The 18,421-nt window shown below is 34.7% G+C and overlaps 1 protein-coding gene across 2 annotated transcripts in view; it reads left to right on the forward strand.

Annotated features, from left to right (window-relative positions):
• Positions 1-7,355: 7,355 nt before the first annotated feature.
• The window catches only part of LOC134248610 (uncharacterized), a 28,417-nt gene continuing 17,351 nt past the window's right edge, over positions 7,356-18,421 (forward strand). Inside the window, exons 1-4 of one of the 2 annotated variants that reach the window (XM_062731021.1) lie at positions 7,382-7,418; positions 7,546-7,587; positions 12,348-12,539; positions 17,868-17,978. In XM_062731021.1, the coding sequence (XP_062587005.1) occupies positions 12,362-12,539; positions 17,868-17,978 (289 nt within the window). In that variant the 5' untranslated portion in view covers positions 7,382-7,418; positions 7,546-7,587; positions 12,348-12,361. Of the gene's footprint in view, positions 7,419-7,545; positions 7,588-12,347; positions 12,540-17,867; positions 17,979-18,421 lie in introns of both variants that reach the window. The other variant, XM_062731022.1, reaches the window with a different exon arrangement.

The following is an 18,421-nucleotide window of genomic DNA, read 5'->3' on the forward strand; positions in this document are numbered from 1 at the left end:
TGTGTACAGAGACGTATACAGTACGATTAAACGTAAGTCAAACTTATTTATGCACACGACCCTAAACAACCCAATGCTATATAAACCAGAGCTTTGATTCTTAATAAAATCTGTGTTCTTGTTATAATCTGTCTTGTTTTCAGTAAAAAAAAATCCAGGTTGTTATTGTTTTCAGTAAAAAAAAATCCAGGTTGTTATTGTTTTCAGTAAAAAATCCAGTTTGAACTGGCTAGGCTTTGACTTTGAATGAATGAATGCGTGACGTCATAATCACATTGTATTTATACAGTGGATGACGTCACAATGCATAGGTAAGTCCACCCTATTTTTTTTTTGCACACGGCACTTTATAGATGATGCAACAGGTATATAAGAAAATGTAGGTAAAAGGTATATTTTTTTGCACACGACCCTAATTTTTTGCACACGGTCCTTTACAGATGATGCAACAGGTATAAAAAGATGATGCAACACGTATAAAAAAGATGATGCAACAGGTAAAAAAAGATGATGCAACACGTATAAAAAGATGATGCAACAGGTATAAAAAGATGATGCAAGACGTATAAAAAGATGATGCAACACGTAGAAAAAAGATGATGCAACAGGTATAAAAAGATGATGCAAAGTAAATGTAATTGAATGTATGTATTTTTCATTCTGAATAAAAATAACCTTGTTCTAGTATTGTGTGTTAGTGTTCTTGTTTTCAGTAAAAAAAAATCCAGTTTGAACTGGTTAGGCTGGCTAGGCTGTCTAGACTGTGAATGAATGCGTGACGTCATAATGACATTCTTTTGAGTCGCTGCCAAAAAACTCGTAGTACCAACGTATAGTAGAATGTAAACACAGTGTAAGCGCCCCCCATATTTTAGGGGATAGGTTAGGGGTTAGGGGGATTAGGGCTAGGGGTTAGGGTTAGAGGGGATAGGGTTAAGGGGATTAGGGATAGGGTTAGTTAGGGTTTGGGGTAAGGTTAGGGTTAGGTTAGGGTTAGTTAGGGCTAGGGTTAGAGGGGTTAGGGTTAGGACTGCACTCAGTTGACCCCCTTATCCTCCCAACCAATCAAAATCCTCCATTTTTTTGACCTCATTTGCATAAAAAGTGCACTCAGTTGACCCGGCCATCCAGGCTACTTCCGGCTAGGACACTTCTGGCTAGACCACTTCCGCTTCCGCTAGGGCCCACTTCCGCTTCCGCTAGACCAATTAGGGTCCAGGTAGACCACTTCCGCTTCCGGCTAGACCACTTCCGGCCACTTCCGGTTTTGACGTCATATCCGGCCACTTTCGGTTAAACCACTTCCGGTTATGACGTCACTTCCGCCCCGGCTAGACGCCTTATACTTCTTATATAGTCCCATTTATGACCTTCCGATCAAGATCTAGCGAATTCTCATGAATGGGTGTAACGTAATTTATAAGAAGCTTCTGAATCAACAATCTCACTGATCTGCTTTTGCATAAATTTCATTAGTAATTCTGAATTCATATTAAGTATATATCCCTCGAAATAGGGCATCCTGTGTTTTAACAAAATTTTATATCTTGGTAATTTTCATCTACCGTAAAAGAGTAATTTCTAAAACTTAACGAATTAACAGAAATGGAAAATGACATTAGATATCGAAGAAATAGCATGATAGACTAAGAGTTCATTTGTATTATTTTGCGAAGTTGTGTCTAATAAAATCTCAGAAGAAAGGGGGGTGTTACAGCAACCATTTGTCAGGTGTCTGTGGGCTAAAAAGTGTTGAAAAGTTTTTTTTCTATCAATTTATATTATAGATATCTGTGAAGGGCGAACTATTATTCACTCAGAAGTAAATTTTTGCCTGTGTTTTTTATTTATTTATTTTTTTTTTTGGGGGGGGGGGTCTTTTTAAATCATTATAAGAATGTTCTCGATGTGTTTGGTATTTCACGTATGTTGTTAAAAAGTACTTATTTTAGAGCAGAATGCATACAGATACATGTAAGTTTAAATGTAAGAGCTAAGGGAATTGAACGTATATAGTAAAATTACGTTGCTTTTCTTGCTTCTGTGCAATCAAATGGTTAAAGCTGCTAATTTCGGGGGCCTCCCTACAAGTTTACTTTTTTCATAGACATATCATGCGATTTTCGGAACCTAAACCTCTGGATGATAAAAAAGCACAAAAAATATAATCATAAATGCATGCTCACACCTCCTCAATGAATAAATATTCATATTGGGATTCTCAAGTTTAAAAAATCCATACTGGTCAGATACATTGATTATGATGCCACTATTAAAACATGCAATCAAATATATGTTGAAAAGGAGTGACGTACATAGTCATTCGCCCCTCCTTACATTTGAAAGTATAAAAAAAATATCAAGAGACACAGATACAAGGTTTTATTGTATAAAAAATAGGGGGTCAAATTTCTATGGGGGTTATTTTTCAACGTGTGTGGATTCGTAGAATTACTGGTCTGGAATGTTTTTCTACGGTCGAAAAATGACCCTACTTGTTGAAGAATATTGACCCTGGGTCATTTTTCAACGTAGAAAAATGACCCCCTGGTCAATTTTCTACGGGGGTCACTTTTCGTCGTTACCCTGAACCAGGCTAACAATGTAGGGTGATCTTTCGACTAAAATTTGAATCTTCTTCGTCGTGTACCCTAAATTCGTGCGTACCTCAAAATCGTCCCCAAACTTCTCGAGATACTAGTAGTAAAATTAAAGAAAATAAAGATAAAAAATCTGATTTTTCCTTAGGTCCATTTTTTATTGAAAGTGTACACGGCAGTTGCGTCCCCAAAAATTACTTCCAGATCAAATACCTTCATTTTATTATTTTATACCTGTCAGAGTATTGAATTACGTGCATGGTCTTTTAACTTAAGAATTTTAGAAAAAAGGAATCAACGCTCCAAAGTCATAAGGGTCCTATACTATTTCCACCTAGATATTGACGTTACCTGTGCTTGGTTGACGTACTATGCGGCAAATTATTTCTTTTAAAAAATCTAAGTCATCATTGCAAATGATAGAGTCTCCAAAAATCAGAGATTTTAACAGTCACTTTGACTAAAAGCTGTGCACGAATGCTTCCAACAATAGAAATTTTGTTCGTCCTACAAATTAAAACATTTTATACCGTGATTTTCCCTTTTCTTGTGTGTGTCTTGTTTTAATAAGTTGTTATATACCGTAATCGAGATTTTTTTCCCTCCAGGAATATGTTATTGAGACGGCAACTAAATAAAACCAAATATATTTAAATTATATCAAAAATATTTAATGTACCATACATAAGAATTTATTATACCACCCCTTTCAATAAAATCAATCTTTCAACCTGACCAAGCAGTGATGATCACATTATTTGAATAGATCTACTTTTGACCTTGCCCATTCGCCAGTCCCGATCAATCCCCCCCCCCCCAGTCTGTAAGTCGGTAAGAAGTCAAGTATATGTACATGTAATCAAGAAGAAAATATTTTATTTTTACAAACCAAGAATTTAGTTTATTGAACAGTCGTTTTATTAAAGACCAAAGAAGGTGTATTTTTGTCACAAATTTTATCACCTTGACAGGTGCAGTGTGCATTGAAGCATAACTAATCCAGCGGTCGTCTACTGGGGGCGAACTTCACGATATAATCAAGTAAAAAAAGATCTTTCTCTTTTTGCGAACTCTTCAATTTCTCATCTACTACAGAGCTAGTAGATAATTTTTTTCCTGTATTAAACGTGAATATTTCACACATTATAATAAGGTGAGCAAATTCAAGTCTATATATACGTATAAGATTATAGAATACGTTTTCTTTTTTTTTCAGATTGTGTCGGTCAGACTTGAACTGTTCAAATATTTTGATTTTCTCTCGTTTTTTTGTCAGAAAGTCAATGAATTTTGGAAAATCTAAAATAAAACATTCTATAATTCGCATATCATGTAATTTGATGAATAATGACTGTATTGTTATGACTTCGTTGACAATGTTAATCTGAAAGTATACGTTCGCGTGTTTTGTTTTTTTTTTTTTATTTTCAGAGTCGGTGATAGCGAAAACAATTTACGGTATTCCAAGAGAAGAGAGAATATGCCCCAATTGTACATTAGAAGAGATAGAAGATGAAGTACATTTTCTTTTAAATTGTCCATGCCATAGTCAATCAAGAATGAATTTACTATCCACGATATCTATGAGGTGTCATCATTTTAATAGCTTGTCAAAAAATAACCAATTTTTATGGTTAATGAACTCTGAAGATGTTGATGTGCTGTTCAAATTGTGTGAATTCATAAGTCATGTATAGTTAGAGAAATTTAAAATCATTTGATGTACCTTAGTTAAATACTTATGCTACACTATGTAAATATGTTGTATTACAATTCATTTATTCTCTCAAAAAAACATATATATACATGGTACAAGAGGTACATATATACATATTTACAATAATTATGGACGAGCGGAAATTACAGGAGGACAGACAGAGTCAAAAATTTTTGTAATAAATATACACAATTGTCGTAAAAATGATGGATCTGTACTTGTCATCAAGTTACAAAATTTTATTATATTTGGATGTACATAGTATTTCTGCAATAAAAAATCTTTTCGGGTACTATATAATGCATTACATTCAAGTAAATAATGGAATTCGTCTCCTATCTGATTATTATTACATAAATTGCACACTCTTTCATTTCTGTCAACATTATTCCATCTACCCATCTCTATTGGAAGACGATGGTTACTTGTTCTGAATTTTGAAAAGATGTTTCTAAGTTTTCTTGGTAAAATAGTTAAATATTTTTCACATTCAAACTTTGTTTTAAAAATTCTATATGTAATGCCTTTACTGGAATTATTCATATCACTATACCATTTCTCGCTTTTGGTTTATTGCGGTTGCAATCCATTTAACACTATGAAAATTTTGATTAGTCCAAATATTACAGAGCCCCGTTGTATTAAGAATATTCTGTATGAAAAATATCCATGGATTACTAATTGTTGATATATGTGTGTTGAATTGGATACTCTACATTGAACAGAAGTGGATAACTTTAATACATGTATAATAACAATATACTATCCTTCAGCACTGACTCTTGCTGTCCATTGTAGTTCAGTTTAATTAACACATAATTATGTCAATGTACAATTTATTTATATAATATTTCTTTATCTCCATGAATTCTATGTCTGTTTATTCTGCATGAGGCAGAAGTGGAATTCTGTATATCCTTTAGCACCGACTCTTGCTGCCTCTTGTTGATGTTTCAAACATAGTTTTATGTGTTTTGATATATATATATATATATATATATATATATATATATATATATATATATATATATATATATATATATATATATACCATAAATAATACTTATGCACATTTTTTGTACAACAACCCATCATGCATGTCTATATATGAAACTTAAAAATGCCACCAATACATTTATCAGTATATATATATACTTAACTAGAAGAATTGCTCTTCACAATTATGTTGTATTCTGTCTATTACTTTATTATGTTCAGGCCAAAATAAAAAATAGCTTTGTTTCCCCTAACGCGACCGACCCAATTAAATCGCACCGACTGAAAAGATTTTTTTAAATCAGAAGATTCAATTATTTTTTTTATTGTTAACTAAGTTTCATAAAATACAATTTCATCAAAGTCAGTTTTTAGCAGAACGGCCGACATTGTTCTACTGTGATTTGTTGAAGAAATGGCGCCAAGATGTGATTACTGAGAAAAAGTTTATTTGATAATAAAATTTACCAAGACTAATTAAGAGTGTTTCGGAGGTGTCTTGGCCTCTCCATATGAGTGGATAAATTTTCGAAAGGGACGGTAAACAAGAAACAAACCTGTCTGTTGAATTTAAGGTACATGTACGTAATACATGGTACATGTAAGGCCTGCCTAATGAGCAGATGAGGGGCCCACCTAGTGAACAATCATTCAATTTCACTGCATTTTATTTAATTTGAGTTTTGATCTAATAACCAGTTCATCTTTGTTCCTATGTTTACTATATGCCATTACGGAACCATAGGAGTTTGTAAATATGTCTGTATATTCATCCTGATAAATATAATTCAGATTTTCTTTCTTTAATGCCTTTATTTATGGGTTAAACTTCGTGACTATGATATTGTATATACATGTGGCATTTTTATCATTTGTAGATTCGGTTTGGTTCAATTAAATATTGTTCAAATACTCTTTACAAATAGTTTTGAAATCATGATTCAGCTTCCTGAGACTCCCAGTGTATTTTTCTTTAATAATGCCCTCGAAGATTGCTTGTTTCTTTGCTTTTAATCCCTTTGAGATTTGTTTGGACGACATTTGAAGATTTCCCCATGCTCCAAATTTAGACGTACTCAGCACTTTTTTGCCATTAAGCAGTAAGGGATCTTTTTTGAGCCAGCAACTTTTGCGAGACTGGACATAAGTTTTTATGGTCCCTTTTGAAAGACTGTTTTCAACGTTCCTTATTGGTATTTGGACCTGCGACTTAAAATTAGACACTTAGTTCTTAACTCTAAAGCAAATTGCTCTAGAAACACAGCAAATCTGATGGCCCTCAAAAAGTACATTGATTGTCTGTAAAGCACTGGAGGCTGATGGAAGGTTTGAAAAATATACTCGGAAGTCCGGTCTTTGCGTATTTGAGAATCTTGTCTTTATCTATTCGATCTATATAAATGTACTCTGGCGTGAGATATCTCACAAGTTCAACTAAGTAACAGTTGTAAATTAATTAATCATAAATTTTCCTTTAACATGTTTAAGCAGCATATGTTTGATACCTAGCATTTTGTTCACAAGTCGATTTCTTTTGTACTTTTCTTACTTAATAAGTTTTTTTTCTATTACATTTTAGAACGTATTTTCAAAGCTGCTGTCATAAAATAAAATTGTTTACCTACCTACCGACTCACCTTGAGAATTCAGGGTCGGGTTTGGGGAAACAAAGATATTTTTAATTCCGGCCTTATATGTAATTATATATGTTATATGTTTATGCCCAATGGGCCCTGATTGGTAATTAATTCTATATTCTATTCTATTCTATATATATATAAACCGTTTTCCTTGTCTACTTTTTGGGACAATCCTCGTATATTCCTACAAGACCTTTTAAAAAGATTAAAACCATTTTCAATAAAATGTAAATTATAAACTTAAGTTATAAGCAGAATTAAATTTTTGTCTTAATCGTTAAGTCTTTTGTAAAACGCCCCCTCTGGCCTGGTCGGAGATTAACACTGTCGAACGTCTGGTTCAACGAGACTATAAATAGCCTATTGTCAAGGGGGAGTACTCGTATAGTCACAGTCTTAATCCTCGGCTGACGCCACACTTTCGGTTTCGGGTGTTGTGGGAATACCTATGATGCAGTGCTACTGGTAGGTAGTCAGTAATAGTTTAATAGGTTATCATTTTATTTAAACAATAAAAATCATATTTATGAATTTGAAAGTTTAGAAGGAGGTTTTTGCCATGGTAATGTGTAATGATTGATCAATTTTGTAGGTCAACTGTATGTCATTCATTGTAGACCGGTATTAAAGCAAGGTAAGATTATTAGGCTATGACAGCCATTTGCTTAGTGCCAACTGCCACACATATTTGATTAAATTTTCATATTTACTTGATATTTATGTGAATTGTCAAAAAAAAAAAACAACAAAAAAAACAGGCGTGGATCAAGGATTTTTTCCTGGAGGGATCCACCCCAGTAAAAATAAATCCAACTCAATTTCTCTTGTCAAGAAAAGTAGCGTAAACTCCTCTCCTAAACGTGAAAAATTATTTGGGTGGTGGTGGTGGGGGGGGGGGGGTAATGCTTCATATCTATAACTTTCATACAAATTAACTTAACAGGGATCCGCTTTTGTCGGGGGGGGGGGATGTCCAAGGTCAGTTTTAGTTGGTTTAGTTTATATATAGAATGACTGTACAAATTGCATGCTTATAATTGTAAGAACTACGCATATTAATTCTCGATTCCCATCCACGTTCTCCATCTGTTTAAAAACTTGTTTGAATGCAAAGAAAAATTCATTATTAGTATTAAGTACTTATTCTAACAACCATTGACAAAAGTTTAATTGCTCTGATTTTCAAATACTTATGAAATTGGATAAACGACTCCTGAGTTTTAACATATTTTATTGTTTTGATGTTATAACAAAAGGATTGGACACAAGTTCTTAAAAACTTAGAACGTCCTCTCCTTTACAACAATTAATCTAAGGTCAAGAAGATTATCTAACAAAGGTAATGCATGTACAGAATTGAATTAATGTAGTATGGACAAACAAATGTAAATACATTACTCAAAAACGACCAGATCTCTTGATAAACAATTGCACATTTAAAAATAAACTTTCATTTTCAGAAATACTGATCGAATTATCTCCCCATAATAGAACATGAGTGTTTACAATACGTAAATATATCATTCTAAAAATAGCATTGAACAAGTCGTTTCGACGACTCCTTAATCTCACCGTATGTTTTAATTTACGTAAAATTCAACAATCATATGAGATTGATAAAGTATATTTTTATTCGTTATCTTACAAAATGATTATTTTCCTGTTTTTAATCTTTATCCCCCCCCCCCAAGACAACAAAACCTTTGGAAAATATAAAAACTGAAGATTGGGATTTGTCTTTGTTTCAAAGGGGAGATATTGTTAAGATACCGGTAAATTTCAATTTTCAGTTAATTTCTATGGTAAACATTTGAACATTTTTCTCAAAGATTTATATCTCTTTGTTTTTACAAAATAAGTTATGTTTAATAAGAACAGATCTAGGGAAAGAGGGGGAAGGGGGGGGGGGTCCGGACCACCCCTTTGAAATTTGTAAAGTTATTTAAAGTACAAACTAAACCAACTGAAATTTTTACTAAAAAAAGGACCTTGCCCCCCCCCCCCCCCCCCCCCCCGAAGACGTGGATCCGTGTTTAGTTGGAATGAAAAAAAAATGTAATAGATAGACATATAGCATAAGAAGCCCTTCCCCCTCCCCCCGTCAAAATAATTTTTCACGTTCAGGAAATGAGTTTACTTTTTTTCTTGTCAAGAATTTTCTGGGTTGGGTGGTTTTTTTTTTTTACATGGGTGACCCTCTTGGAAAAAAAATTCCTACTGGATCCTCGCCTTTTTTCTACTAGATCCTCACCTTTTTTGACAATTCACAAGAATATCAAAATAAATATGAAAATTTATTCAAAAATGTGTGGCAGTTGGCAGTAAGCAGCTGACAGTCAGCAGTAAGCAGTTAGCAGTTGGCTGTCGTATATGGAATTCCTATAGGCCTTTTTTTTTTTTTTTTTTAATTTTTTTTTATAGAATTTTAGTCAATATATTTTTAGCTCTACTTGTCAGAGACCAGAAGAGCTTATGCGATAGTAATGCGTCCGTCGTCTGTCCGTCTGTCTAGCTGTCCGTCTGTAAACAATTCTTTCAAAATGCTACTCCTCCTACAGTTTGGTCCGATTTCAATATTGGCACACAAGTAGACTACACTTAGATACATAATTCTGTGCATCGTTTTTTTATTTCCATGAACAGTGTTGGCATGGTTACTAAAAATAGAAATTTCTGTGAAATTCTTTCAAAATGCTACTCCTCCTACAGTTTTGGACCGATTTCAATATAACTTGACACACAAGTAGACTACACTAAGATACATAATTCTATGCATCAGTTTTTGATTTCGATGATTGGTGTTGCCGTGGTTACTAAAAATAGAAATTTCTGTGAAATGCTTTCAAAATGCTACTCCTCCTACAGTTTTGGACCAATTTCAATATAACTTGGCAGACAAGGAGACTACACTAAGATACTTAATTCTGTGCATGCTACTCCTCCTACGGTTTTGGACCGCTAAGATACATAATTTTGTGCATCAGTTGTTGATTTCGATGAACGATGTTCAGTGTTGCCGTGGTTACTAAAAATAGAAATTTCTGTGAAATTCTTTCAAAATGCTACTCCTCCTACAGTTTTGGACCAATTATAGTTTAACTTGGCATACAAGTAGACTACACTAAGATACATAATTTACTGCATCAATTTTTGATTTCGATGATTGGTGTTGCCGTGGTCACTAAAAATAGAAATTTCTGTGAAACTCTTTCAAAATGCTACTCCTCCTACAGTTTTAGTCTGATTTCAATATAACTTGGCACAAATGTAGACTACCTAAGATACATAATTCTTTGCATCAGTTTTTGATTTCGATGAACGGTGTTGCCATGGTTACTAAAAATAGAAATTTCTGTGAAATGCTTTCAAAATGCTACTCCTCCTACAGTTTTGGTCCCATTTCAATATAACTTGGCACACAAGTAGACTACACTAAGATACATAATTCTGTGCATCAGTTTTTAATTTCGATGAATGATGTTGCCGTGGTTACAAAAAATAGAAATTTCTGTGAAATGCTTTCAAAATGCTACTCCTCCTACAGTTTTGGACCGATTTCAATATAACTTGGCACACAAGTAGACTACACTAAGATACATAATTCTGTGCATCAGTTTTTAATTTCGATGAATGATGTTGCCATGGTTACTAAAAATAGAAATTTCTGTGAAATTCTTTCAAAATGCTACTCCTCCTACAGTTTTGGTCCGATTTCAATATAACTTGGCACACAAGTAGACTACACTAAGATATATAATTCTGTGCATCAGTTTTTAATTTCGATGAATGATGTTGCCATGGTTACTAAAAATAGAAATTTCTGTGAAACTCTTTCAAAATGCTACTCCTCCTACAGTTTTGGACCGATTTCAATAAAACTTGGCACACAAGTAGACTACACTAAGATACATAATTCTGTGCATCAGTTGTTGATTTCGATGATTGTGTTGCCATGTTACTAAAAATAGAAATTTCTGTGAAACTCTTTCAAAATGCTACTCCTCCCACAGTTTTGGTCTGATTTCAATACAACTTGGCACACCAGACTATACTAAGATACCGAAGGCTCAAGTGAGCTTTTCTGATCAAAATTTGTCCGGCGTCCGTCTGTCTGTCCGTAAACTTTTCACATTTTCGACTTCTTCTTAAGAACCGCTGGGCCAATTTCAACCAAACTTGCCACAAAGCATCCTTGGGTGAAGGGGATTCAAGTTTATTCAAATGAAGGGCCAGGCACTCATTCAAGGGGAGATAATTGGGAATTAATGAAAATTTGGTGGTAAGTTTTAAAAATCTTCTTCTCAAGAACCAGTGTGCTAGGAAAGATGAAACTTATGGGGAAACATCCTCAGGTAGTGTAGATTCAAGTTTGTTCAAATCATGACCCCCAGGGGTAGTGCGGGGCCACAATGGCCAACCAAAGTTTTACATAGAAAGATATAGGAAAATTCTTTAAAAATCTTCTTCTCAAGAATAACCTGGCCATAATTGATCATATTTATGTGGAAGCATCCCCAGGTAGTGTAGATTCAAGTTTGTTAAAATCATGACCCCCGGGTGTAGGGCGGGGCCACAATGGCCGACCAAAGTTTTACATAGAAATATATAGGAAAATTCTTTAAAATCTTCTTTTCAAGAATAACAAGGCCATGATTGATCATATTTATATGGAAGCATCCTCAGGTAGTGTAGATTCAAGTTTGTTCAAATCATGACCCCCTAGGGGTAGGGGGGGGGGGCACAATGGCCAACCAAAATTTTACAAAGAAATATATAGGAAAATTCTTTAAAAATCTTCTCAAGAATAACAAAGCCATAATTGATCATATTTATATGGAAGCATCCTCAGGTAGTGTAGATTCAAGTTTGTTCAAATCATGACTCCAGGGGGTAGGGCAGGGCCACAATGGCCGACCAAAGTGTTACATAGAAATACATAGGAAAATTCTTTAAAAATAAGAATAGCAAAACCATGATTGGTCATGGGACTACTTTTGGATTTAAACTTTTCAATAGTAAACCAATTTCTACTTTTTCCTAGCCGCAGTGCTCAGGTGAGCGATGTGGCCCATGGGCCTCTTGTTATTTTGATGAGCGGCAAGGATCATTTTTCTATTTATTGCTGTTTTAAAGTTTCAAGTCCCAACTGTTTCTTTTCTCTTCTTTTGTTTTAAGTATAAACCAGTAGAGCTACAGTCTGGACAGAGACTTCTGGTTTTAAAGAACAAAATATTGAATGTGCATAAATATTTTGGTTACATCTACCACATGATGTCTACCTGTTTTAAAATAGCCCGTTGGAATTTATTTGCTTATTTTCCTCTACATTCTTACACAAAAACACTTACATGCAAAACATGGTTATATAATTTTACTGTTCTTCTGCTTTCAAAGGATATTCCCCTAAAATGACTGAAAACCAATTTAACAAATTACAACCTGAGAAGTTGTGTCCCTTCAATAGTAATGACTGGGAGACAATGAAGAATAAGCGAAATTGTCCAGATCCAGAGTTTTATCACTGTATGCCAAACCAGTACAACGAGCCGGGGGAGATCTGTGTCAAACCAAACTGGGCGTCAAAAAGTAAGAACTCTATACACTAGTGTTGTCATGATGATTGATTTATAATTGATTGGAAAGGCTGTCGATTTTAGACAATCGATTGGAGATTTTAACAATCAATTATATTCGGTGTACTACAGCGCATATCTTTTTGTAGCTTTCTCACTATTATTTCAAGAAAAAGCTCTTGTTACCAAAATATATATCATCCAAGTGTTGTCATTTACCATTTTAACATACTTTTAAAATCTGGTTTAAAATAAATTATAAGATAATGATATTTGTATAAATTCTAAACTGAAGAAACTAAACTACTTGAGTTGTATAAATAAATAATTATATTAGTTTTCAGTATTTGGGAGAATTCACTTGTCATTTCATACGGAATCACATGGATTAAAGTTTTACATAAAAATATATAGGAAAATTCTTTTAAAATCTTCTTCTCAAGAACCACTGTGCCAGGAAAGATGAAACTTATTGGGAAGCATCCTCAGGTAGTATAGATTCAAGTTTGTTCAAATCATGACCCCTGGGGGTAGGGCCACAATGGTCGATCATAGTTTCACATAGAAATATATAGGAACATTCTTTTAAAATCTTCTTCTCTGGAATAGCAAAGGCATGAATGATCATATATTTAGGTCACCTGAGTAAACTCAGGTGACTTATTGCTATCTGTTTTTGTCCGTCGTCGTGCGTTGTGCGTTGTGCATTGTGCGTTGTGCGTTAACATTTGAACATTTTCAGCTTCCTCTCTGCAACTACTGAACCAATTTCAACCAAATTTGGCACAAAGCATCTATGAGGGAAGGGGAACAAAAATTGTGAATTTCATGATCCCTGCCCCCTGGGGCCTGAGGGGTGGGGCCAAAACCACTATTATTAATTAATGCAATCTTTAAAAATCTTCTTCTTTACTCCTGGACATCAAGCAGACAAACTGTTTGCATGATTGTAATCAGCATTGAGTCCTCTACCAAAATTGTGAAATTCATGGCCCTGGGGTCAGGGGTTCTAGTGCTAGGGCGGGGCTAAATAAGTATATAGTGAAAATGCATTATTTCTTTGAAAATCTTCTTCTCTGCTCCTTGTTATTAAATAAACAAACTACATACATAGTTATGATGAGCAAGAGTGCCTCTTCCAAAATTGTGAATTTTATGGCCCCAGGGTCAGGGGTTCTGGTGTTAGGGCAGGGCTCTATTGATTATATAGGGAAAATACATAAATTCTTTGAAAATCTTCTTCTCTGCTCCTGGGTATTAAATAGATTAACTAAGTGCATAGTTATGATGAGCAAGAGTGCCTCTACCACAATTGTGAATTTTAGGGCCCCAGGGTCAGGGGTTCTGGTGTTAGGGCGGGGCTCTATTGATTATGTAGTGAAAATACATGAAAATCTTCTTCTCTGCGCCTGGGTATCAAATAGATTAAATAAGTGCACAGTTTTGATGAGCATGAGTGCCTCTACCAAAATTGAGAAATTCATGGCCCTGGGGTCAGGGGTTCTAGTGCTAGGGCGGGGCTAAATAAGTATATAGTGAAAATGCATTATTTCTTTGAAAATCTTCTTCTCTGCTCCTTGTTATTAAATAAACAAACTACATACATAGTTATGATGAGCAAGAGTGCCTCTACCCAAATTGTGAATTTTATGGCCCCAGGGTCAGGGGTTCTGGTGTTAGGGCGGGGCTCCATTGATTATATAGGGAAAATACATAAATTCTTTGAAAATCTTCTTCTCTGCTCCTGGGTATTAAATAGATTAACTAAGTGCATAGTTATGATGAGCAAGAGTGCCTTTACCACAATTGTGAATTTTAGGGCCCCAGGGTCAGGGGTTCTGGTGTTAGGGCGGGGCTCTATTGATTATGTAGTGAAAATACATGAAAATCTTCTTCTCTGCGCCTGGGTATCAAATAGATTAAATAAGTGCACAGTTTTGATGAGCATGAGTGCCTCTACCAAAATTGTGAAATTCATGGCCCTGGGGTCAGGGGTTCTAGTGCTAGGGCGGGGCTAAATAAGTATATAGTGAAAATGCATTATTTCTTTGAAAATCTTCTTCTCTGCTCCTGGTTATTAAATAAACAAACTACATACATAGTTATGATGAGCAAGAGTGCCTCTACCCAGATTGTGAATTTTATGGCCCCAGGGTCAGGGGTTCTGGTGTTAGGGCGGGGCTCTATTGATTATATAGGGAAAATACATAAATTCTTTGAAAATCTTCTTCTCTGCTCCTGGGTATTAAATAGATTAACTAAGTGCATAGTTATGATGAGCAAGAGTGCCTCTACCACAATTGTGAATTTTAGGGCCCCAGGGTCAGGGGTTCTGGTGTTAGGGCGGGGCTCTATTGATTTTGTAGTGAAAATACTTGAAAATCTTCTTCTCTGCGCCTGGGTATCAAATAGATTAAATAAGTGCACAGTTTTGATGAGCATGAGTGCCTCTACCAAAATTGTGAAATTCATGGCCCTGGGGTCAGGGGTTCTTGTGTTGGGGGGGGGGGGGCTAAATAAGTATATAGTGAAAATGCATTATTTCTTTGAAAATCTTCTTCTCTGCTCCTAGGTATTAAATAAACTAACTAGGTACATAGTGATGATGAGCAAGAGTGCCTCTTCCAAAATTGTGAATTTTAGGGCCCCAGTGTCAGGGGTTCTGGTGTTAAGGGAGGGGGGTTCTATTAATTATAGTGAAAATTCATGAATTCTTTGAAAATAAACTTCTCTGCTCCTGGGCATTAAGCAGTTGAACTACCTATATAGTTATGGACAAGGACCCTAGTCTTCTAGAATTGTGAATTTCAAGGCCCCAGGGTCAGGGGTACTATAGAGGGGGGGGGGGGGCGGGCTGTACTTATAGACTGAAAATGAATGAATTGTTTGAAATCTGCCCCCTTGGTCTTAAACAAATATTTTTGAAAAGCAAGGATGCCTTTTCAAAGATTGTGCAATATGTGGATCTAGGCCTAAAGGTCAGGGGTCCATGTGTGGTAGGGGCACTACTGATTATTGCTGAATATTACTGATTAGTTGAAATGCATTTTTTGTTCCTCTGCCTTGCCTATGGGTATTAAGTAACCAAACTAAGCAACTTCTAAGTGTATAGTTATGATGATCAATGATGCCTCTTTCAAAATTGTGAATGCCATAGCATCTGGCTTAAAACATGAATCAAATTCAATCACTGGAAAGTTGTTGCATAATGCTCAGGTGACCTATAAGGCCCATGGGCCTCTTGTTATGGAAGCATCTTCAGGTAGTGGACATTTTTGTTTGTTTAAATCATGACCCCTGGGGGTAGGGTAGGGCCACAATATGGAATCCAAGTCTTACATAGAAACATGTAGAAAATTTTTTTTAAAATCTTCTTGTCAGAATTAGCAAAGCCTTGATTAATCCTATTCATATGGAAGCATTCTCAGATAGTGTTGATTCAATTTTGTTTAAGTCTTGACCCCTAGGGGTAGGGCGGGGCCACAATGTAAGTTCAAATGTAAAGGGCAATAAAGCCACAGGTAGTCAAAGAAATATGCAAGGATTCTTAGTTAGTGTCGATTCAAGTTTGTTCAAATCATACCCTCTCCCTTTTAAGGATTGTTTGGGGGCACTTATAACTGGGTTTCAACTTTTCAATAATAAACTGATTTATGTCTTTTTCCTAGCCACATCGCTCAAGTGAGCGATGTGGCCCATGGGCCTCTTGTTTGACTAGTCTAATAACTATTTTGTACAAATGGTCAGCTATTTGATTATCGCTGATGATCAGTTGGTTAGAGTCAACAGTTGCTGCCGATTAATCAATTCTGATTTTCAACCGATTTGACAACACTACTAATAACTTATACACATCACGTTATTGTACACATATCTTATCAGTTGCGATATCATAAACAAATAGTGAAAGATGAAAAAGGCTGAATCAAAACAAAAAGCTTTTTAGCATTAATTAGTTATACATGTATATGTAAGTATAACATCTAATGGAAATTATAGAAAGTTATGATGTAAAATATATTATGAAATATACTCTTCAAAAAGAGAAACGCATAGTAGGAACAATACCCTTAAAAATGTATGATAGTTTTGTCATACTTTTTATTTTTATATGGATATGATGTATTAGAGTGAAATACGTGATTTTTTAATGCAATTGTTAACTTTACAGCTATTCTACAAGTCTCACAGACAAAAAGACCTGATTTTGCAAAATTTCCCCCAAAATTTTTATCTCAGTTTTCATTTGTTGAATTCTGATGCAATTCCTTCAGGTACAAAGGGGCTATCAAAAGTGGGGGTTCTCGATATTTTGAATCTGGATTTATCTGAAAGATGACGCTTCCTAAAAATGCTGCATCTGAATGTTGGATAGCACAAAAAAGAAAATGGGTGACTGGAAGCTGGGGTACCGCAATCTACAATCGCAAGAGGTTTTAATGTTACGCACAGCGCCATAACTAACCTATAAAACATAAACCATTAACATCAAATACCCAATATTTGCCAAAAATATGGTAGACTATGTGACATCAGCAGCACAGCATCACTTCAGAGGATTATGTAAATTGCATGAATGTAATGCAATGACGTCATCTAAAGTATTAGCTATCCCTGAACTGCACAGATCATCTAACAAGACCGTTTTCAGTTGACTACTAATTATTGCAAGAGGGTTATTCATGCCATTGTTCTGACCTAACAACACCCCAAATATCAACTTCAAAGATCTCAGATCAATAGAGTATGACAACAGCATCACTGCTGAACATTTTGGTTTAGCTACAAGTTCAGAATGTTTATCTGAAAGCCTTTTATAAGTTTAAGAGTGCTAGTGCTTTGTAATGAATATTAGACAGATAACTGCCTCCGTCTTGGAGTATACAAAAAAAATTAAGAATTTTTGTTGTTGGAACATGCAGATTTGCATTGTGGTACAGCTAAGTGGCAGACTTGCATATATAATTATAAGTTTGTTAATATGTTGATAGTGCAACTGTATGTAAAGGTAGAATTTTCTCTTCACACAGGCATTACTTTAAAAGCTCGCAGTGACAAGCAGCACTATATATGTGCTAGCAAGCTGTTCCCTGTGCTCATCATGAATAGAACTTGAAAATTATATAAGTACATGTATAGCTAATATCAACTACATGTAAAAATACAAATGTTCAACTATATAATTGTATAGTCTTTCAATAATTATCATATTTTATATGAATAATGAGATAATAACAATTAAGATAGGTGTAATTGGGGTTTAATACAGGAAATACTGGTAATTATGATAGAGTTTTGTTGCAGTCTTGCTTGAACAGTTCTTCATTAATTTATTATGTAGATTACTGTCCCATTTTCAATACGGCTGCCAATGACATTGACCTCATTCCCTGTGACCTTCAATATGGAGCATGCTCAGACACAGATTACAGATCTAATCAAGTCTTTCTATGTAAGTACAAACTCTCAGATAAAAATAGCAGTGCACAACAGCAGCAATTTGAAAATATATATGCAGTATAATTAATTCATATGACACGAAATCCATTTATGCTCATGATTTGTAAAAGAAAGCATACATGTTTGTACATTAATGTATCTTCATGTAAAATACCTGAATTAGTACTACATTCAATTTTTGTTGTTGTTGTCTAAAATATTCATCCTCAAGTCCTTTAATTAAACTAAATTTAAAGCATTAAAAAATAGATAAAAGCATTGAAATATTTTTAAGTTTTATAGTTAATAAAGTTTTAACAATTAATACATTTGCAAATGTTCACGTATAATCAGATCAACCAAACCTTTACATTGTGAACCCTGCAAATGCCAGTTCTCTTCAAAAGCTGCCTTCTGAATTTATTATTTCTGGCTTATCACACAAATCATACAAAT

This window comes from Saccostrea cucullata, unplaced genomic scaffold, assembly GCF_032062105.1.
Source record: "Saccostrea cucullata isolate Sc308-1 unplaced genomic scaffold, CSIRO_AGI_Scuc_v1 ctg1939, whole genome shotgun sequence".
Classification (NCBI taxonomy): Eukaryota; Metazoa; Mollusca; class Bivalvia; order Ostreida; family Ostreidae; genus Saccostrea; species Saccostrea cuccullata.